At 51.1% G+C, this 20,110-nt stretch overlaps 10 protein-coding genes across 10 annotated transcripts; 5 read left to right on the top strand and 5 right to left on the bottom strand.

Moving 5' to 3' along the window:
* Nucleotides 1-770: 770 nt before the first annotated feature.
* Nucleotides 771-1,765, top strand: BDR25DRAFT_81959 (uncharacterized protein). Its single transcript, XM_033699097.1, has 2 exons — nt 771-1,499; nt 1,555-1,765. Exons 1-2 carry the CDS (start codon nt 1,000-1,002, stop codon nt 1,595-1,597), a joined length of 543 nt encoding a protein of 180 aa, XP_033542844.1. The 5' UTR covers nt 771-999; the 3' UTR covers nt 1,598-1,765.
* A 2,136-nt stretch (nt 1,766-3,901) lies between these two features.
* BDR25DRAFT_378274 (uncharacterized protein) lies at nt 3,902-5,543 on the bottom strand (the record flags this gene model as incomplete). The annotated part of the gene is made up of 3 exons (XM_033697533.1): nt 3,902-4,208; nt 4,505-5,292; nt 5,358-5,543. 3 exons carry the CDS (start codon nt 5,541-5,543, stop codon nt 3,902-3,904), a joined length of 1,281 nt encoding a protein of 426 aa, XP_033542843.1.
* Nucleotides 5,544-5,714: 171 nt separating this feature from the next.
* BDR25DRAFT_328377 (uncharacterized protein) lies at nt 5,715-7,048 on the top strand (the record flags this gene model as incomplete). The annotated part of the gene is made up of 3 exons (XM_033692386.1): nt 5,715-5,816; nt 5,906-6,142; nt 6,197-7,048. 3 exons carry the CDS (start codon nt 5,715-5,717, stop codon nt 7,046-7,048), a joined length of 1,191 nt encoding a protein of 396 aa, XP_033542842.1.
* Nucleotides 7,049-7,846: 798 nt separating this feature from the next.
* On the top strand, nt 7,847-8,333 carry BDR25DRAFT_81946 (uncharacterized protein). The gene has a single exon (XM_033699096.1). It carries the CDS (start codon nt 7,984-7,986, stop codon nt 8,278-8,280), a length of 297 nt encoding a protein of 98 aa, XP_033542841.1. The 5' UTR covers nt 7,847-7,983; the 3' UTR covers nt 8,281-8,333.
* A 471-nt stretch (nt 8,334-8,804) lies between these two features.
* On the bottom strand, nt 8,805-9,891 carry BDR25DRAFT_360151 (uncharacterized protein; the record flags this gene model as incomplete). Its single annotated transcript, XM_033696203.1, has 10 exons — nt 8,805-8,841; nt 8,938-9,032; nt 9,065-9,137; nt 9,178-9,221; nt 9,248-9,397; nt 9,449-9,464; nt 9,529-9,602; nt 9,649-9,682; nt 9,733-9,776; nt 9,835-9,891. The coding sequence occupies 10 exons, from the start codon at nt 9,889-9,891 to the stop codon at nt 8,805-8,807; spliced, it is 624 nt and encodes a 207-aa protein (XP_033542840.1).
* Nucleotides 9,892-9,969: 78 nt separating this feature from the next.
* Nucleotides 9,970-10,710, top strand: BDR25DRAFT_360150 (uncharacterized protein; the record flags this gene model as incomplete). The annotated part of the gene is made up of 4 exons (XM_033696202.1): nt 9,970-10,013; nt 10,073-10,178; nt 10,259-10,544; nt 10,619-10,710. The coding sequence occupies 4 exons, from the start codon at nt 9,970-9,972 to the stop codon at nt 10,708-10,710; spliced, it is 528 nt and encodes a 175-aa protein (XP_033542839.1).
* A 169-nt stretch (nt 10,711-10,879) lies between these two features.
* Nucleotides 10,880-11,107, bottom strand: BDR25DRAFT_360149 (uncharacterized protein; the record flags this gene model as incomplete). The annotated part of the gene is made up of 2 exons (XM_033696201.1): nt 10,880-11,029; nt 11,072-11,107. 2 exons carry the CDS (start codon nt 11,105-11,107, stop codon nt 10,880-10,882), a joined length of 186 nt encoding a protein of 61 aa, XP_033542838.1.
* A 1,688-nt stretch (nt 11,108-12,795) lies between these two features.
* Nucleotides 12,796-15,455, bottom strand: BDR25DRAFT_306454 (amidophosphoribosyltransferase). Its single transcript, XM_033690629.1, has 5 exons — nt 15,241-15,455; nt 14,977-15,063; nt 14,419-14,924; nt 13,324-14,363; nt 12,796-13,266 (listed from the first exon to the last, which is right to left on the bottom strand). Exons 2-5 carry the CDS (start codon nt 15,009-15,011, stop codon nt 13,057-13,059), a joined length of 1,791 nt encoding a protein of 596 aa, XP_033542837.1. The 5' UTR covers nt 15,012-15,063; nt 15,241-15,455; the 3' UTR covers nt 12,796-13,056.
* Nucleotides 15,456-15,647: 192 nt separating this feature from the next.
* Nucleotides 15,648-17,744, top strand: BDR25DRAFT_360147 (uncharacterized protein; the record flags this gene model as incomplete). The annotated part of the gene is made up of 13 exons (XM_033696200.1): nt 15,648-15,840; nt 15,870-15,892; nt 15,927-16,088; nt 16,227-16,344; nt 16,382-16,457; nt 16,520-16,555; nt 16,581-16,638; nt 16,694-16,879; nt 16,946-17,030; nt 17,057-17,252; nt 17,306-17,412; nt 17,476-17,563; nt 17,609-17,744. 13 exons carry the CDS (start codon nt 15,648-15,650, stop codon nt 17,742-17,744), a joined length of 1,464 nt encoding a protein of 487 aa, XP_033542836.1.
* On the bottom strand, nt 17,703-19,395 carry BDR25DRAFT_81913 (mannan endo-1,6-alpha-mannosidase DCW1 precursor). The gene is made up of 3 exons (XM_033699095.1): nt 19,209-19,395; nt 18,438-19,141; nt 17,703-18,386 (listed from the first exon to the last, which is right to left on the bottom strand). Exons 1-3 carry the CDS (start codon nt 19,300-19,302, stop codon nt 17,823-17,825), a joined length of 1,362 nt encoding a protein of 453 aa, XP_033542835.1. The 5' UTR covers nt 19,303-19,395; the 3' UTR covers nt 17,703-17,822.
* Nucleotides 19,396-20,110: the final 715 nt, after the last annotated feature.

Raw genomic sequence — 20,110 nt, 5'->3', positions numbered from 1 at the left:
GCAGCAAGATTCAGTCATGTGATATACTAAGAAATAGCTAACGCTAAAGGAGCAGGGGTGATGCAACAGCTCAACCGAACCCCCGGCCCACAAGAATCACGACGGGCCGCTTCTTGCTAGTGTCTGGTTTTGCCTGATGGCGTTGGTGTGCCGACAGCAAGACCGTGTTCCACACAAACCTCGCTCCCAACGCCTCTCACCTCTCTCCTGACGGAGGGTGTGTGACCACTGCCACCGGCCGGCAACAGGGCATCCTTCAATGACCACGCAGAATCTATCGGTGTGCCTTCAGGGTTCCCGCATTCGCTCCATGTCTTTTCATTATTCCGATGAACTGCTCCCCACATCACCCCAGTCCTGTATGTCAACAGGCCGCGACGGCCCGCCCGGGGCGCAAGATTCGTTCAAGCATGGATGCTGTCTCTCCGCCGCCCGCCTGATGATGCCCACATAAGGCTATCTCCATCTTGAAAACACTGTTTGAAACCCTCAGCCCCCGGCCCCTTTTAGTTCATTTTGACGGCTAGTTACCGCATCGGTGCGTTCCGCTCACGCACGCAGGGCACCGAAAAGTGGCACGCCCAAGAGGACACTGCCTAGTACGGAGTAGTCAGCGCCAACTCAGAGCTTCCTCGAGCAAATTAAACTTCGCAAGCCGCCTGTTAGCAAAAAAGCAAATCTGCAAGGCGGTGGCGAAGACGTCTAAGTTCCTTTGTTCATTGTGCTGGCAGGCCACTCCATCCCCGTTCCCAGCCCGCCTGCTTTTGACTGCAGCAAATAGAACACTCCGATCGTTCAACTCTTGATGGTCGGGGAAGGCGTGAAGAACGGCGGTGTGTTCGATGCTAAAATTGCGCATGCCGCGTCTCATCGCTGTGCTCATCACACCGATGGCATTCCATAATCGCATGGCTGGCGAATCAATTCTCAAATGCTCTCAATTATCTCGTATCCCTGAATCGCGCTGCATTCGATGCTGGATTCTCAATCGTCGACTTCATGACGAGCGATAGCATTGCGCACGAAGGATCTGGAGTGTCATCTCACAACGGCTTCCGTGTCACCGACTCACCATTCATCCTCAACACTGGACGCCTCACAGCTGACAACCCATTCCGCTCGTTTCTCATTCATCAATTTTCCCCTCGAGTTCCGGTGAAGTCAGGCCATGGCTGCGCCCGACACTTAACACCTCGTCTCCACCACCCGTCCATTGTTCCAGATCGGCCCGCCTTGCATGCCCGCCTTGCTTCTAGGTTCACCATTAATTACAACCCCCAACTCTGGGGCTATATTTTTGCTCTCGTGGAGAATTGCTCTCCGTTGCTGACCAAAGCGGGGGATCACGAAGCACCCTTCGTCCGGTCGATATCTGCACCTCCCATGCCTCTCAATAACGTCCGCTACTGCAAAGACGGAATTCTTGCATTAAGAAGCAGCCATCTGCGACCGGGCGGCGTTGAAGACCTATATCGAGATGCAACACGATGCGGAACCCGGTGAGGGACCGAAACTGCGTCACAAGACCCCAACTTCATTAATTATAACCGCCAGGGCTATGGTGATGTTCGTAAACATCAGGGTTGGTGAACGTTAGGCAATCTGAAAGGCTCCCACTCGAATTGTCGTGCTCGTTCTAGGGTTACGGTCTCCATCCAGCCGGAGAGCTTCCCTGCCTCACATTCAGCGTGCTCAAACAATGTTGAGGGGGCACAGGGTATCTATTCATATCTTGTTTGCAAAACGTCTCTCCCGCGTCTGACATTCCTCTGTTTGATAGTACGTGCAGGACTTGTGCTGCACAGGCTGCACGACGAATTGGGGAGCGGCAAGTTTCACTACCTCAAGTCTTGACTTGTTTTACGCGCCATGCGGCCTTTGCAACCTTTCGCATATTCGCCCCAAAAACGCTCAAAAGCCGAAGTTGCACAAAATGTTCGTTAATCTAAGTCCTGGTCCAGAAGCGGTAACTGCAACACTCGTACAAAACTCTCCCGCGCCCGACTTCGTGCCGGCCCGTGGTCTCGTGCTTTTTCCTGCAGTCTCATATGCTAGTTCCCGGAATCCCCATGCGCTGGACCGTGAACTGTATCAGGTACAGATACCACATACAGCCAATGCTTCCGAAAGTCCCGGACCATGTGAAGGCATGAGGGATCGTTCGTGTGGATTAAATAAATGGAGGGGCGAAGATCACCGATAATCCTTCAACGATGAGCCGCCATTGTGGCAGTGTTCTCCGTAGCACAAGATGACACATGAATGGTTTACGACGGTTCATCGGAGGAATATGCTCTCAGATTTGGTTGAAATAGAATCCATTTACTCTTGACATAGTACCCCTCGGCAAGCGGTTCAAGCTGGCTTACCAACCTCGCCGTTCAGTCTATCTGTGCGCATCTACCTCAGACCTCATGATTCACCCTCGGACGCCCAGATGTAGTGTAGATGGTAGTCAATCAAACTACAACAGTAGCATTATATTTACGATTGGCCGCATATGATCAGGCTGCTTGATACGATATATCAGTCAATAACGACCAAGGACTCAAGGAAGGAGGACGAGGGCTGACCGGTGACAGAATAGGTCTTGTGATCTTCTGACCGCACAATTTTTCCTCTTCTTTATGGTCACCGAGTGATCATGGGTGAATGATTTACCCGTTCTGAGGCACACATTTCATGCAAGGCACAATACATCGACACTAGCTTCCAAGAAAATAAACATTTTTCTGATTTAAAGAGCGCGAAGCACATCATTGGCGGTCGTTGGCCGAATATTCCCATCGATCTTGACGCCGAGTGGCTGAATTAGCGGGGCATAAGCTCGCATTTGCCTCCATGATACCATGACTGCGACGCTATTGATGTGTGAGCATCAGACGGATGGACAGGTATGGTTGTCTCGGCGTGGCGCCAGACGACGGTCGAGGTGTGCTTCCTTTAATATTCTCTCGCGTCCCCACCGATCCCGCTAGGAAAACCCTACTCCAGGATGGATCCAAGGCAAACGGCGAGGCGAGACTGTCGTCTTGTTCCACCATCCCCCATGATGCATTCCATCCGCATTACTCCGTGCCCTTTCGTCACCTGCGGGAAAGCCGGCACTATCAAACCCTAGAGCATTTTCTAAACCGGATCCCGTTTTGCCTGACCAGGACCAGGCTCGGCGAATCAGGGGCGTACCATTGCTTTTGCCATGGGTGGGTATTTTTGATGCGGACGCCGGCTCCAGGGTCAGGAAAGCTAAACGGTCAAAGTCAGCCTTTGGCGGATGATTCGAGAACGGTGTGGACTCAACGTGTGTCATTTTCACCAAGCACGGTGCAATGGCAGCATAGAACGGCCGTGATAGCGTACACAGGTTATTGACGGGCCAGCATCGGCTCTACTATTTGACAGAAATGCGAACCCAGGACGTAATAATTGCTACTGTTGAACGTCTGCCCGGCTTTTGCTTTTCTTGGAGTTTTGCCCCGCTGACGAAAGAATTGCCTGATCCTGCCGAGTCACACACATGAAATGCTCACTTCTGCCTCCATGCTAGCTGGTGTGCTCTCACCTCACTGGCCAGCCCAGGCCCAAACCAACAAAACAGCACAGCTCGGATGCGCCGCTTTCGCCTCTCGAATGAAGGGGTTGGCCGATTTGAAGGCCGCAACGCTGTCGCGCTGCAGAAGCGGAACAGCCCTATCTCGTCTGCGACGGATTCAGACGGTGCAGGACCAACCCTGCAACCCGTGGCCCAGGATGTGGGAATTTATTCCGCGAGATGCCTGCGTCCGAACGAGTATCGTGACTCTCGTCATGTCAAACGAGCGGTTCGGAAACACACGCGGCGGGGCATCACAGCTGAGACAAGAAGAGGACGCCAGCCGCAAACTTGACCGGACAGCAGCAGCTAGTTATCAATGTGGACCGCTGCAGGTGAGCATGCGGCAACCGGGACGGCCGCAAGAGTATGGCCACCAACACCAATCCGTGGTTGAAGTGCAGTCCTGTGAAGCGCGGTGGTGGAGCGAAACAGATACAAGCCATGGGTGGGCCGTCTGTTCGACACTGCCGCAGACGCGCAGTTGGACTGAACACCAAGAGGTCGACGATTCACGCCGCCTAGCCAGCGTCCCGGGGGGACAGCGTGGATGGGGGTGTGTAGTTTGCGTGCTTTGTGCGATGCGCGACGGGCGACGGGCGACTCTGCCCGAGGCCTGATCGGGCTGCAGCAGCAAGCAGCATCGAGGCGCGCGCCGCACCGTCGCAGCGCGGGGGAGGCATGAGAGTGCAGTGGATAGACATACAGGATATGTGCAGTGGCATGTGGTGAAGCGCAGCATGCCGTGAAATGCATTTTCACGAGATGAACTGGCGCAACTAGGCAAAGTTTTGTGTGCGACGAGTGACCACCAGCAGGACGACCAGGACTAGCAAAGCACGACAAGCCGCCCCCAGTAGATCGCACGCTCCCCCATGTGGTCTCCGACGTCTGCAGGCTCAACGGACCTACCCGTGCTTGGCGCGATGAGCAGCGGGCTCTCGTTGGGTTTCGAAGCGGCCCGTCAGCTCGAGGCTCGAGCCAGCGCCATCCCCATCGCTACAAAGCTCCATCGCTCCCTTCCCTGCCCTTGGCTGCTCAGTCACGCCCAGGGAGCGCACGAACCTGCCAGGCTCGCCGAAAGGGGCTGTGGTACAGAACAAGGACTGCAGCTGTGCCGCTGCTCGCCTGCTCCAAGGCGCGTCGTGCTGTCGTGCTGCAGCGTGAGAGCAGCGTGGTGCTGTGCGACGCGGCGCCGTCGACGTCGTGGATCGTGGCCACAGAGCGGAGAGCGAGGAAGACTGTTCGCTGCTCACTGCTCGCTGCTCGCCCGTCCGCTGCACCCGGCCCGCTGCGCTGCGAGTGACGGCCTGCTTCTGTGCCAGACGTCGCGCTAGCAGCTCAGGCCCCGTCCGGCGCCGGCTGCGTGCTGTGTGTGCTGCTGGTTGGGGTCCTGGGCCCTTGAAGCCGGTCATTTTGGCCCTCCCCCGGCCTGTGAGAGCACTCGCCAGCCGCCAGCGCGCAAGAGAGACACGGAACTCGACAGGGACCTGGACGCACTGCATCAGTGGCAGCCCGCCCGCCACGGCCTGTGCGCGAGCCCTGGGACTGAGGAGTTTGGACTTCGGGCGCTGGGCTTCTGGCGCCGTGGGAAATAATAGTGTGTGGGCATCCCGTCTCCATCCCTCTTCTTGTCGGGACCTCCCTTCGCCTCCCTCCTGTCGGTACCCAAGCGCACCTTTGCCCTCCGCGCCTCTGCTCTCCACGCGTGTTCGAGAAGCTCGCCGCCTTCTTCACTCCGCGACGTCGCCTGCTGAGCGCTCACCCTCCTCTCCAGCAGCCGCTCGTCTGCCGCATCCAGCAGCGTCCTGCGTGCTGCTGAGTCTGCCCCCTCCTCCGACCCACACCCGCTTGGCTTGGCTCTGCAATTCACTGCTTTTGCACTGCCTTCTCTGACCTGCAGCCGCTCCCACGGCCCGCCAGCATTTGTGCTACCTTCGCGACGCCCCATAGGATCGCCATCACCACACCGAGCACGTCTTCACTGGGAGCGCCTCTCTTCCTTTGCCCACCCCACCCCCTGGCCTATGCCCGACGTGACAGCTCCCACATAGCCGGTGGAATCTCCAGACCCTCGCACGTCTCGCGCAGCTCATCCAACTGCAAGTGTAAAACCGCTGCTATGTTCCCTCACCAGGGCGGTCAAGGTCAGCTTCCTACGCACTGGCAACCGCCTACCTCACAGCAGCCTGCCAACGGCTCCTACCCTCCGCCGCCCACTCATGTAAGTTCGGATCATGTGTCGTCTTCAATAAGCCGCCTCCTGCACATGCCATAATCTCGTCACATCGCGCTGACCTCTCCGCCCCGTAGATCAATACTTCTCTCCCCCCTCCTCCACCACAAGAGCCTCGTCCCGACATGGCGGCCCATCAACACCCTCAGCAGCAGTATCGTCTCCCTGGCCCTCACGAGTGGACTCGAGCCCCTCCTCCACCAGACCCATATAGACCCCAGGCTCCACCTGCAAACTACATGAATCACGGTCATCAACCTCCGGCACCGCGCCAGAGGACTGCAATTGCTTGTCGTTATTGCAGGAGACGCAAGGTATTTGACTCCCCGGCTGTTTGGAGCCCTTCTGCTCATACCTTCCTGTTCTAGATTCGATGCTCGGGTTTCGAGGCCACAGATGATGGTCGCTGTTCAAATTGCATGAGATTCAATCAGGATTGCATCTTCACTCCCGTCTCTGCTCAGACGCAAGCGTTTGTTCCGGCGCATACTGTCTGGCGTGGAGTTGGACACCCTCCACCAATGTATGGAGCATATGGCCAGCCATTGCCTCCTGCAACTCACGCGGAGGCATATGCCCAGCCTCCACGCCAGCAGCAGTATCTGCCTAGCCCAACGGGCGCCACAGGTCCGTACCAAGCTCATTCTACATTTGGTCATCCTTCTGGTGCTCCCTACGATGATGGAAGCCGTGATCCGCAGAGCAGGAAGAGGCCATACCCTGAGCCTCACACGCCAACTTTGCCGCCACCGAATCCTGCTTCAGCGTCACAGCTTCCTCATCGCAGCGCCGGTCCGGACTACACATATCCAGACCCAACAAGTCTAACCACCGCTGTCTCTCCAGCGTCCTCCTCTGCCACATATCCGTCTGCTCCTCCACCCCCCTCTGCTCAGCCATACTATGCAGCCCAGCCGCCGCGACGATCGTCTCCGCAGAGCGCCTACTCGTATGATACCGGTCGGGCTTCGTCCTCTCCCCACACGCAAGCGGGCCCAAGCACACCGGGTGCTTCTCCCTATTATACAGCGCCGCCTTCCTCCAACAGTACCTTGCAACCAATACCCCCGCGCAGTGACGGCAGGACCCCGCCTCCCCCGACTTCGCAAGCGTCGAGTAGGCCAGGAATGCGTATTAACGATCTTGTGAGCGACAACGGCAATTCAAGAAGCTCCACCGATTCTGATATGCTCAATATGCTCAACCGTCGACCTATGTAAAACGACTGTTCAGGGACTGGGATATGCCCTGAAGCTGGACCTGCAGTGGCATATGGGAAACGCTAAGATTCGTGTGCTGGAGGTATTACGAAATGCAATCCCTCAATTGCGCCCATTCTTCCCCGTAAAATGGCAAAAAGTCTCCGGTTTCAGTCATTTTCATGCCTTTTTTGTTTATTTTTATTTAATTTTACACTCACCATCACCACCCTTCCTCTTTTATTCCAGAACTTTTTTGTGGCTAGCAACGGCAATTACGATTGGGTGGCCTTTTGATAGCGTTCGGGAAGCATGTCGAGGTTTTCCTTTTTTTTTTTCCGTCCATGCAACGCCTCTCAGATCCCTGCTTACCCTCCAAATGTCTTTCTTTTCCTTCCTCAGATCGATCTCGGCGCGAGCCTAACAACACCAAGCATTTTGGCGGATTTCTCGAACAAGTTCCACGTGGTCTCGGCGCGTCTGAATCCACTTCTTTTTTTTTCCTTTTCTGTGGCCGAAAAGCTGCGGCGAGCGGTGTGTTGGACATGCGTTTATTGAACGCGGAAAAGTCTTTACCCTTGCAACTCAATACCTGCCCCCCTTTCCGTTCTTCCTCCATCTCGGATGAGGGGTTCAAGTCTGCTTTCCGCGTCATCCTCGCGTCGTCTTGTCGGTTCTGCATCGGTTAAGCACGGCCCGATTCCAGCAACCCACGGAGCGAGAACACGAATCCAAGTCGGCGGGTGTTTACGTCACGGCATTGTTGGTTGTCTCAAATACCTTTGGGAGGATAAGTACTTTTGATTGGGTGGTCGAGGTTCTTGGAGGTTTCGGCGATACGTAGCGAGGTGCAGGTGGCAAAGCAGTCCAGCAGGTGCATCTTTGTAGCAGGATCTTGGAACTGGGCGGGCGGGTTCGTGAATTTTTTGAAACTAGAAAGGGGGCGGATTAGCATCATGGAGGTTCGCATTTTGTTTTTGTTGTTCCTCAGCATCATCCCTCTTCCTAATGACGGGGTGGATTTGTTGGCTGATCTGGCTATAACTCGGGGGCGGACGGTTCTGTTTTTATTGTGCGTATCTACCATTGCGTTTTGGTCTATTACCCACTGCTTTTTATGCTTTGCACTCACGGTTTGCGCGGTTACTGTCATTTCTGGCTTGGACAGACATATTGGGTGGCAACTTTGGATTTTTTTTTTTTTGTCGGTCGTATTTTCTTCGAGCAATAACACCAGCAACTATCTAAATTGAAGTACTGCAAGTAATGCTTAGTGAGAATCCAACATTTGATTTTCGAGCACAAAGTACCTATCCAGTCATTGAGTAACCATTAGCATTTTCCCTTTTTGACCCGAGCTTCAAAACTCCAACAATACTCAAAACCTTGAATTGACAAACGAAACACATCAGCCACATTGATCATCAAGACTCTCAGTTTGCAGGGGACTTCCCAAACCTGACACCTGACAACCAGGCCAGACCACTCATGCCTTATTCCCAACTACCGAGTGATCTGACTATTGTCTCCCCACCGTACCGAACCGCCACTTCGGACAAACGCTTCGGCCCCCATTTCCTCGAGCTTATCCCCTTAGTCTCTTAGTCATACTTTCGCACCACCAGATCGGTTCCCTAGGAACCGTAGTTCTGACAGAATCAACAGACGAAAGATCACAACCGTGGGTGAGTGATTAGAACAAAGGTGATAGGCTGGGGTATATCTGGTCTACATCGTATCATCTGCGTAGATATTTCCGTAGTTAGAGCGTATGGGGTCATGGGACTTGGCGGGGTGAATTGATATTGACGACGCTATGGGAGATTCGCGTGCGTATAGTGGGTTATATGTGAGTGTTTGGGAGTGGCTAATGCAACGTTTTTATAGGGTAGATGCTTCAAGATAGTGACTGTAGGTCGATGTGAAGAGGGTTTACGGTGAGTTTTGATTCAACAGTGATGAATGTGTTACACAAATAGAGAGAGCAGTAGGTTTCCCAAATAAGCTCAACAGTTTCACCTTAGAGTTTTCTTCAACATCGGATAACAAGGTTAGTTGTTCTAATCGCTTCAATGTCAGCAACTCGTTGAGGGATTCTATTTCATACCAGCTGAGGGACCCCGAATTATTTTAGTCTTACCCAATATTACGCCCTGTCTGTCAATAAGCCACGACAGAGCCACCGAATAGATGTCTCACGTGACGTCACCCATTGGTGACGGGAGACTCCCGAAATGGATTTTTTTGGTTGTGAATCAAGTATCCGAATGGATCTAGCCTCACTATTCTAATATTCCAGTTTTGCTTGTCGCGGTGCACCTGCTCTTCACTTAACCCCGAAATCGCAAGTACCAGGCATTCGATTAGGACCTATCTCTTCTCCCAAAAAAACTATATCATAGGGTAGTCACTCAGGCTCACCGTCTCAGCACCAGCACTTATCTCCCATGTTAGCTTTATAGATGCATCAAACGCCGTAAGCCCCGAGCTCTGGGCGGAACCTGGGATTGGTCCACAAGATGCTCGAATATATTGAATTAACATTCTGCATTGGTAACCATTCCACGAGCCACAGCTACACCAACCACGCCGTGTAAAGGGTCACTGTTAGAAAGGAGTACCCAGCATGGATCATGAGTGCCCTTCAAGTACTCCCTCAGCAGATGATGCGATCATGCACAGGTAAGAATGCAATAGTGGAGCACATTAAGTGAGCGATATTGTTTGACCGGGCGAGGCGAATAATCATCTCAGTGGGAGATGTAGAAGGGGCAAACGAAGGGAGGAGGGGGGGGGGTTATTCTCACGGGACAGATGGCCTCGGTCATGAAATAGCGCACACCCTGGCCAAGCCCTTCATTCATCCGCGCGTTATGCCGTATTATGGAGTGATGAATTGGTCCGCATTAGTCTACTAGTATGGTAAGGGAAGGCGAGGGGGAATGCACCTTCACCCTCCAGCTAACCGGACTTCGACCCCTCTTTCGTTTATGCTCCGCAAAGCCTAGAACAGCCTCACTTCAATTCTATGTCGTTACGATCTAGCAAATCGAAGCAACGCAAAGATGCTGGACACTTTCTCTCCACATCCATCCGACTGACTAAGCAATTACCCTTAGGAAGCCGCACTCCCGTTCCAAGCCATTATGTTGTGCGGCCATGACTCTTTCGCCTAGAGATCCAATAATACCTATAATCTACGGTTCATGATTCGTCTCATTAATTACATAGAATGTCACCCTAGTTGGAGAGCTGGCAAATTTAAAGACATCAGTTTTGCGCCACTTTTTTGATATTCTAGAGCCCCAGCATCAGCGATGCTCCAAGGAAAGGCAATCTCAACAGTTTAACCAGGATTTGCTTCAGATAATGCACTCAATGGGCAATAAATCGGTAGCGTATCCATGCGACAAGATCTTCGCGCTCCTAGGCTTAACGGGCGAGAATGATATGTCTGAATGGAAGGAAGGATGGAAGTCATGGTGCAATATTGATCTCGACTATTCGAAAACTGTGAGTGAGTTATTTGAGCAACTAGAGCAATTAGCAAATGAGAGTTGAAGGCGATAGGCGATGGAAGAGATGTATAAGTCAACAACGCAAGGACTAGGATAGTGGATTACAGAAGAGGCGATATTTTTATTGGTATCCGTGAAACATGTGTCGGTCCATATGCTAAATAGAGTGGTGAGGAGGACAGAGGCTGTGCGGATCGAAGGACGGTCTATTATTAAGTAGATTATTGGTACAGGTGAAGATCTACTCGCTTACAGCTAAATATTCTGTCTAAAGTACTGTGTATGCTCACAACCCTTTGAGGATATTCTCTTTCCCGCTTATATAATGTGGTATTTAATACCAAGGCCATATATAGCCGACGAAGAGAGACTCAGCATCACCAATTGGCAAAGATGACGGGGAATATCGCTGTTGATAGAGTGTTATGGGAAGTATGATGGAGCAGAGAAGAGTCGGTAAACGCCAGAAGGAATAGAGACTGTGCTACCTTGACACATTAAGAGAGCCTAAACGGCAGACTCAGACGCTCCTTTTCTTTGAGTATCCCACCATTTGTTTCATGCCTAGACATAATTACTCTCTAATGCAGGAAATGCAGGGTATGCAGGACATGCACGATAGGTACGTAATAGCTATGTAAAGTGTACAGACATACGGCATTACTCCTCTTGGTATGAAATTGAGGATACATAAGGCCAGAATCGTACATTATTTGTATCATGACTCACGTGTGGACGTGTACGACATATATGTAAGATAGCAATCCTGTTTGTTGCATAGCTTTTATTCTTCAGCATATAAGCCACGATCGGATTGTGTAGGAAGTGGAAGTTCCATAGTAGTTCGGGGGTGGTATGGATGTTACACCGACACCGCCGGCAGGGAGGGCCAGTAGGCCTGCTCCGGTATGCCTATTGCCTAACAGACGGTAGTGGCATTCTGGAACGTTATCGGTAGTTCCGGCCACTGAAGGCTAGACACTTTAAGGCATTTATGCTAGACACCGTGGCTAGTGTGGTCAGCTTTGCGCAGGCCGTAGTTACGGGTTGTTTTGGGAGGTAAATACGATTGGTATCTGAGCTATGATAGCAATAAAACGATGATCCCTATAATACGTAACGGAAACTGTACGCTGTAAGGGGACCGTATATCATACCTATTTCTAGAAGTTAATAGCCATCAGAATCTTGGATAGTTATAACAGCCCTTCAATTACTGCTGTAAAGTCGGGTGGAGAGCCTTTAACGTCCTTATTTTCAAGCTAGTACTTTTTAGTTGTACCACCTTGATTGTTAAGTCTCATAGCTAATTCCTGACTGTTGTAACATTCTTTCTAGCTGTGCTAAAACACCTCTTACGATTGCATAAGTTCGCAGAGACTAAGAGGAAGTTAAAGACAATCTAATGGAGCATTAGATACTGCTTACGACTAACCTTAAGCTATTACCATTGCGGATGATTAACTAAAGCAGTTAGATTAGTGTATGTAGCAGCTATAAGATTACACTGGACTGGAAAATTTCCGCTAATTAGCCTTCCTCACCACCTGGAATCTATCACATGCTACCGTACCGGTATAGGGCGAAGTACGATACATACGGCCATCATATGAACAGTAGCGTAGAACCGTACTGGGGGCTGTTGACCACGCTGAACGTGACTCAGAGAGCTAAGCACTTCCCTAACGGTAGCTTAATGCAGCATCCTGTACTCTCAGACCGGGCGAGGGGTATATTGTAGGGCCGTGGTGGCAACTGCAATATAACCGACGGTCGTGGGGTGCTGGATGGGCGGTGGAAGTCTTATTTGTACTACCTATTGGACTTGCTACAGAAAATGATACGGACTCAAGATTAGACAGATATAAAAGCATTCTGTTGGCTCTCTCCTGGATTCTAACAAGAGACTTACTAGTTCAAAAATCCTCCTCTGCGACCTGGAATGGGCACTAGCATGCTGGAATTCATTAGCACTCTCCTTGTTCATCACAAGAGACCTTCTCACCAAACCTCCCTTATATGTGTTCTACTTTCGGCACAAATATGCCGTGATTCTTTCTCGCCCCCTTCCAGAACCTTTAATTCCTCATTGCGCAGCATATTCTAGACTAAAGTTCTAGTGTTCTAGGGCTTGACCCACAAGTCACGAATAGCATCGATAAGATAGAGAGACTTCTCCTGGAATTATGAGTCGAGAATCTGACGTGAAATGCAGTAGCTGACCGAAATTTATGAAGAAGCAGTAGGTATCTAAAATATTTCAATTGTTCTTGCGAAGACTACACCTGACCCTGACCTTGATTAACCGATACGCTGACAGAATGACAGAATGACCGAATGAAACGACAGGACCGCATAGCCATCAATTTTCAGTTTATGCCTTCCTGGAAGGAATATACGTCGCTGAACGCTAAAAGGAAGCTGGACTATTTATAACGTAAACAACGTGTATGAAACCACTCAAGACTTTTGATATATCATGAGATTACCGAGTGGTTGCTCTAACGGTGCTCAAGGATGGTCGTTCAGATTATGAAGACTGATGTCTTGGCTGATCCGAGGTCGGATTTGCTCGTCGCTCTTCAGTCTCTCCTCATTTTCGCCAGGTCTCTTGGTCCCGTTCATTTCCTCGACCACCCCATTTACCTTTGCAACATTGAGAGGGCGCCAGTCCGGGCTTCCATTCTCGGTGGGGATGACATTGCCATGCTGGTCTACCTCCTATATTTCATAAATGAGTATTTGTGATTCTGAAACAGGGGGGTTTGAATCACTTACCACTCCCTTTGCTGCCATCCGAATCTGCTTCTGATCTGCAACTCCCTGCACCACAGCCACTCGCGCCGACTCCATGATCTTAAGCTTGCGGCTCTCCCCTCGAATTTGCTCGAGGTGCTCAAAGTAGTCATCGTCAACTGGTGTGACATACTTTCCACAGAAGACACCGACTTCAAATTTCTGGGAAGCTGGATCCCGAGGAGACAGCGAGGCACAGGCTTCGATAAGGTCTGGCAGAGTCTGATAGATCACATCGTCCGCTCCAATATGCTTGGCGATTGCGCTTGAATTCCTGTGATGCGCAATAAGTTCTGATGACGAGGCAAGGTCAATTCCGTAAATGTGGGCGTTGGTGATGGGTGGAGCGCATGAAGAGAAGTAGACTTTCTTAGCACCCGCTTCCCTCGCCATCAGAACGATTTCGCGGGATGTAGTTCCTCGGACAATGGAATCGTCCACAAGCAGAACGTTCTTGTCTTCGAACTTCTTGCGCATAGGGTTAAGCTTCGCTCGTACACCTTTCTGCCGCAGCTTCTGCGATGGCATGATGAAGGTACGGAAGATGTAGCGATTCTTGACGAACCCTTGGCAATAGGGCTTTCCGAGCGCTTCAGCCACACAGAGGGCAGAAGTGATGCTAGTTTCTGGGATCGGCATCACTACATCAATCTCGTGAAGTCTCTCGGGGCCAAGCTGTCGCCTGATTGTCTCCGCTAGTTTGAAGCCCATATTGCGCCGGCTTTCGTCTACATCAATGCCATCAATGACAGCGTCTGGACGCGCGAAATAAACGTATTCGAAGATATCCGGAGTATAGGCCAGTTGTGGATGCACTTGGTGGAACACGGGTTCTTTGCCTTTTTCAATGATGACGGCCTGTCCGGGGAGAATGTCCTGGAAAGTAGTGTAACCACCTTGGACGAGGGCAACGCTCTCTGAAGCCATCATGTAGTCCAATCCATCGCCACCGCTAGATTTTCTAGATCCAAGCACCATAGGGCGAATGCCATAGGGATCGCGGAAGCCGATAAGACCAAAACCTGAATAAAGTCAGTTTGTGTTACACCAGGGCCGAAAGAGTCAGGTCAAGTTTACCTGCAAGCATAGCAGTGCACGCCCATCCACCAACACAGCGCTTGTACATGCGCTCGAGGGAAGCGAAGCAGTCGCTGGAGTTGATACGCGCCTTCCCAGTCTCATTGAGCTCATTTGCGAATATGTTGAGCATCAGCTCGCTGTCACTTTCAGTATTGATATGTCTATGCGCCTCTTGGTCGAGGAATAGCTTCAGCTTGGGAGCATTGATGAGGTTACCGTTGTGGGTCATGCAGATGCCATAAGGACTATTGACGTAAAATGGCTGGGCTTCAGAATTTGCGCTGCTCCCTGCGGTGGGATATCGGAGGTGCCCGAGGCCCATGAATCCGGGTAGCTCAGCAACTCGAGCTCCGTCGTGGAAGACCTTGGAAGCCATTCCGTTGCCTTTGCATTGGTGGAATCGTCCACCAGCCCCACAGCTGACTATGCCCGCAGCATCCTGTCCGCGGTGTTGAAGGAGATACAGAGCATCGTGGATCTCCACAGCAGCGGATTGCGATTTCCTTGTCTGTTCTTAGTACAAAATGCATTATCTCGTTCAAGCCGGTAGCTTACGGGTCCGCATGGATTACGGCGATAATGCCACACATCTTGAAAGAGATGAGAGGCGAGAGATACGAGGAATATCTAATCAGGGTTGGCCTAGAAAGTAGGTATTAGCTGGAAGTATCCATGAAGTGGTGAAGACGAGGTTGAGGAAGAGGCGTTTGCTCAGGACGTCGTAGTGCGCTCATGCGTTGTAGTCGCAAGTCTAACATCTAAAATTTGGACGAACTCATCATAGTAAAGGAGGATTAAAAAATTCGTAGAACTACTTACCTTGCTGCTGGTCTCGTAGTAGGATGAGAACGGAAAGGTAGAAAGGGTTCAGTGATATTCGGGAAGCGTCGGCACAAAACTGCCGGACGAAGAGTTTAAGAGCGCGACGTGGGGAGCATGACGATGGGCAGAAAAGTAGTCAATTGGAGTCGTGCAGTGTCCGGGGCTGTGGGCCCAAGTGCTGAGGGACAGAAGGCACATGGTCTTTTGGAAGCAAGACCATCTAGTGGGCGTGGGAACATGATAAACCCAGAAATTTCTCCCACTACGCCGCGTTTCGGCTCCTTGGCGGCTGACATAATCTGCGGTTAACCGAATCGTTGTCACGTCTCGAGCTGATATTCACTCCTGCTGCCCGATCCACTCGTAGTCGAAGCCTAAGCAGCGGCAGAGATTCTTCCCGACATATGCGCCTTTTTTGTTTTCTGTCCTCGTGGGCGCCGCCCCCGAAGATCCGGAGATATCCCCTCCTGTACGGGGGCCTCGATCTCCATACTTTTCGTTGGAAGAATCCTACTCCCCACTGTGATAGCTATTCACCACTATTAAGAGAGATACGGAGATTTGACGACCTATGGTCCTGTCATCTCGATGAGCATCGTGTGGCCAATGTGGACCGCCTTATTCAGTAGACTGGGCTGGACTGGAGACCGTGCTAACTTTTCGTCTTTGACAGACAACATTAGGTATGGGCGCCAAATGGAATAGAAATCCCTTCTTTCTGGGTTTCAACTGTCCACCTATGGCCGCCGGAGGTATGCTTGGGGCACATGCATTTTGCATTCAGTCAGTCCTTCCCCGTGCGTGCCCTATTTGTATTCCATGAGCCGCTGTCCAGCCGCTTTACTGTCCCATTGATTCTCTATTAATCCTTTTAGTTCTCTGTATATTCTAAATAGATTGTGGTAACTGAGAGTCTAAGTTTAGAAGCTAATATTTACATACAATATAAGGCAGTAGCCGGTCTAGAAACTGACCTATGGTAGATCGTTGCTCGAGCCAATGGCGAGCGCGCCGAGAAGGACATATTCAGGGATTGCCTGAGTGGTGAGTCGCTCCGCGATGCGAGGAACAAGGAGAAAATGGAGACTGATATCTTGGCTAGTCCCTTTTACTGCATGCCGCAATAGGCCGATATGAGCAAGTATATGTGGTGCAATGATAATTTACCGAAACTCAAAGCCAATGTTCCAAGGCTTGTCTATTTTTCCCTTCACGTGAAGACTATGCACCTCGAATGACGTGAGAGTTGTTAAATTCCCCGGTCAGCCTTGCGCAGTACGCAACCTTGCAACCACAGTCCTTTACTGACATCGTCTCCTTCATCCACCATCATCGAGGACAATCGGTTCTAATGAAGCTCAGCTCACCTTGTTCAAGATGAACCTCCAAGCTATTGTGCATTATAATTAGGGCCTATATATAGCTTCCTTTCTGTTCAACCACAGACTAGCCCCACACAATCCCCATCCGGCGAGTGGTCTCACTAAGAATGGTTCTTCTAAAGAACTGCAAATCTCGATACCTTGACTTTCTCTCTAGCCATAGGCCCACCAAATTTACATTAAATAACAATCGGGAAAATCAGAGTTCGGCCAAACATAATCAAAGAAGCTTTTTGGTCTCGCGGAAAACACTGGTCCCCACACTCCATTCCGACACATTCCACGGAAAATAGCAATGTAGGTTGAATACCGGGATTTAGGTTCTGCTAGACATCACCTCTGATTCTTGTAATAAGGTTAAGATGTTGATACCTGTCATAATTGAAGTATTGACAGGAGGTATTTGTATCAAGTGCTGAGGTGTCGTGGAGATACCGTTACCGCCGGCCCTTGGTCAGCGTATCGCATCGAAGTAGTCAATGTCGATAATATGAAGCCAGCTAACGGGCTCCGTTTATGGCAAGATTCGGCGTACGCCAAGATGGATGAGGAACGGCGGGAACACCGTACCCGGTATGCTTGCGTCTTCGATTATCTCAACATCTTCCGGGCGACGATCCGTGTCTTGTAATTACGTTGTGAAGAATAGGGACTGGACAACGTCCTGGATGGTCAGCGAGTACTAGGGTCGAAGGAGTTCTCCTCGATAATATTTTCAAGAGCATGGAGGGAAAAGTTTTAGGGCTTGGAAAGGTATTGCCAATATCTAGTGAAGGAATACTGAGGGGTTGGCCGTAAGACTGCACTTTCCTCTGTTGGCTGCAATGAAAGACCTGCACTTCGCTCCCAGCCTCTGGTGGATGCTCGAGCGGTAAGACTTGCTACAGAAAAACACAGCATTCAGATGCATACCCGGGTGTGTATGAGAACAAGTCAATGTGAGACAGAAAAACAGTAATGCGAGCAGACGAGGCGAACGAAAGTTTCAGATGGATCTTTCTTTACTTGCTCTACCAGACCAAACCCAGCCTGGAAGTCACATATAAAACACGAACTAAGTTACCCAGTAATATCATTAACACCAGCAGCTCCAAAGTAGCGACGAAAACTTCCTTGTGAAGGAAGTCGGCTGACCCTAAGTGGTAAACAAAGGAAAGCTTGACCAAAACCCAAAACAATCCAATATTTACATCCCCATTACGACACCATCCACCACGCTCCACCAATAATACCAATAAGAACGAGGGTCGTGAGGAAGCCAGCTCCAGCCTTGTCGCCTGTGGTGATGCTGTTGAAAGTCAAGGGCTTGTTTTGGTTCTCAGATCCTGCAGATGGGTTACCCTTGCTAGTTCCACCAGTATTTGCTGAGACAGGCCCAGCGACTTGATCAAGAAGCAAAGCCTGGATGACTTCAAGAGCAGACATCTGCTCGCCAACACCGAAGCTGTTGTCATTCTGTCCGTTTTGAGTCCATTTGAGGCCACATTGGTCCTGGCCAGCGCCACCATTGCACTGTGCAGCCGCTGCCTTAGCAGAGGCTTGCAACCTTGGCATGATTAATTCCCGAGTCCAGGGGGCGACCTTAACAGTGTAACCCATCCAACGGGATAGGTAAGCCTTGAAGGACCGTTGATCGACGTCACACTTGCCGTTCGATTCGCAAGCAACCTCAAACATGACGTTCGGTGCCTCGGTGGAAAAGAAGATAGAAGTAGCATTGATGATTCCGGTCAAGTGAGCTTTCCACTCATCGGACTGAGTCTACAGGGGATTAGCGTTGCAGAGAGTCTAGTTGGGGTTTGCTTTACTTACCACATTCCACATGGCGGCAGCGCCAGCCATATGCACACCAGCATTGTAGGTCCACTGAATGTGATTGATCTGAGTACAGTTGATGGTATCGTCGGTACCGTCAAAGTAGTGATAATCTTTGCTCATGAGGCCAACCCCGAGCTCCCACTTAAACATCCTCTCGGCCCAATCGCTGTAGGTCGTGTTGCCAGTATACTTGTAGAGACGGGCGGCCATGTTAAAGAAGCATCCGTTGGAAATGGTGTTCTTATAGTTGTATCCATTGTTGAAAGCATAAATCTGCCACCTTAGACCTCCACCACAAGTGCTCTCGTCCCAGCGGACTGCCTGGGTGTTGAAAACAGCTTGAGCGAGAGAGAGCCACGAAGGCTGGTTTGCAGGTGGGTCCTGGAATTTGTTCTCTGCAGCAGACATAGCGGCCATGCCCCAGAAAGCTTGGTCATCATTACCCAAGGTCTTGGTCTGGTTAGGGGGCATAAAAGCGTTGTAGTCACCGATCTGATGCTGCATAGCCTGGACAGTGATGGCATTGTACTGAGAGTCACCAGTGTAGTACCAATAATCGATCAGACTCCCGAACATGGCACCACACTCCCACCAGTAGTAGGGGTCAGGAAGATTTCCAGGAGTATCGCCAGGCTTATCTCCGGTGTAGTATTTCCTCATACCGGCAGCAATGGTCTTTGCTGCACTCTTAATCGAGTCTAGGGAGGAGAGGGGGGGAGTATTGTTAGTCTGCGTTTCCATCACTTGAAGGACGACGCTCCTCACCTGGATTGCCAATCTCCAAATTAATTGCACCGGCGCCTGATGCCAGCAGGGTTGAGGCGCCTAATACCCCGAGGGCGGAGGATGAAAACTTCATTATGTCGGGTTTACGCAGCCAGCGCAGATATGGTCCAGATTATGATGTGAATCCTTTGAGTATTTACTGTGGGGTGGGTGACGTCGTAACGCGCAGCGTTGTCGTTAAGTCGGTCAACTCAGGCAGCCTTTCTATTTTTAATCGCGCAACAAAATGGATCCGGTTGCTAGTAAAGGTTTGTAGTGAATGGCCTGGAGGTTTGACGATGGTCTGAAACGAGCGACGGGGAGCGGTGGGCGTGGGAATCGACGAGGAGTAATCGAGGGGCAGGCGGGCTGGGGACAAGGGCGCACGCGAAAAGGGTATCACGCCGTTCGCAGGAAAATTCCAAGTGAGTGTCGTTCGTCGAGGTTGCGGAGAGCGGGTGGAGGGGTTGGGAGGTGCGTGTTGGTGTCGTTCAGGAGACGCTGCGCAGCGCCTGGGCAGCTGGGCAGGATGCTTGCGGATGTGCCAAGGCCAAACACGAGAGCGACACTCCGGATCTTGCTGAATGCTACCACACCCAACAGAACATGACAGGCTGGATTTAACACAATAGCCAGTATTCTCTAAAGGCTCCCTCTGATTCCAGCAAGCGCGTCAAGAATGCAAATCCTCTCTATCACTCTTCCACAATAGGTGCTGATATGCTGTACGGTCCGGCTGCAAAACGGCCAGTGACCGGATGAATACTGATTGTTCAGCGGCAACTATGCTACAAGAAGTCGGCATACGCGGTATCATGATGCTGTGATCGTTTCTTTACGAGGAGCTGCACGTGCGCGTTGCTGCGTAGAATGTCTCAGCACCTGCTTCAGCGCCTGGCTCG

The sequence above is a fragment of the Lindgomyces ingoldianus genome (genome assembly GCF_010093535.1).
Source record: "Lindgomyces ingoldianus strain ATCC 200398 unplaced genomic scaffold BDR25scaffold_36, whole genome shotgun sequence".
Classification (NCBI taxonomy): Eukaryota; Fungi; Ascomycota; class Dothideomycetes; order Pleosporales; family Lindgomycetaceae; genus Lindgomyces; species Lindgomyces ingoldianus.
This window is presented reverse-complemented; position numbering and strand designations above follow the sequence as displayed.

Bases quoted from the DNA above. Each gene is read 5' to 3' on its own strand.
- BDR25DRAFT_81959 (XM_033699097.1), top strand. From the start codon at position 1,000: ATGACGAGCGATAGCATTGCGCACGAAGGATCTGGAGTGTCATCTCAC. The intron at 1,500-1,554 runs GTGAGGGACCGA...TATAACCGCCAG, and splicing joins GCAACACGATGCGGAACCCG to GGCTATGGTGATGTTCGTAA.
- BDR25DRAFT_81946 (XM_033699096.1), top strand. From the start codon at position 7,984: ATGGAGGTTCGCATTTTGTTTTTGTTGTTCCTCAGCATCATCCCTCTT.
- BDR25DRAFT_306454 (XM_033690629.1), bottom strand. From the start codon at position 15,011: ATGTGTGGCATTATCGCCGTAATCCATGCGGACCC. The intron at 14,364-14,418 runs GTAAACTTGACC...GACTTTATTCAG, and splicing joins GTGCACTGCTATGCTTGCAG to GTTTTGGTCTTATCGGCTTC. The intron at 13,267-13,323 runs GTAAGTGATTCA...TATGAAATATAG, and splicing joins GGATGGCAGCAAAGGGAGTG to GAGGTAGACCAGCATGGCAA.
- BDR25DRAFT_81913 (XM_033699095.1), bottom strand. From the start codon at position 19,302: ATGAAGTTTTCATCCTCCGCCCTCGGGGTATTAGGCGCCTCAACCCTG. The intron at 19,142-19,208 runs GTGAGGAGCGTC...TCTCCTCCCTAG, and splicing joins TTTGGAGATTGGCAATCCAG to ACTCGATTAAGAGTGCAGCA. The intron at 18,387-18,437 runs GTAAGTAAAGCA...AATCCCCTGTAG, and splicing joins CTGCCGCCATGTGGAATGTG to ACTCAGTCCGATGAGTGGAA.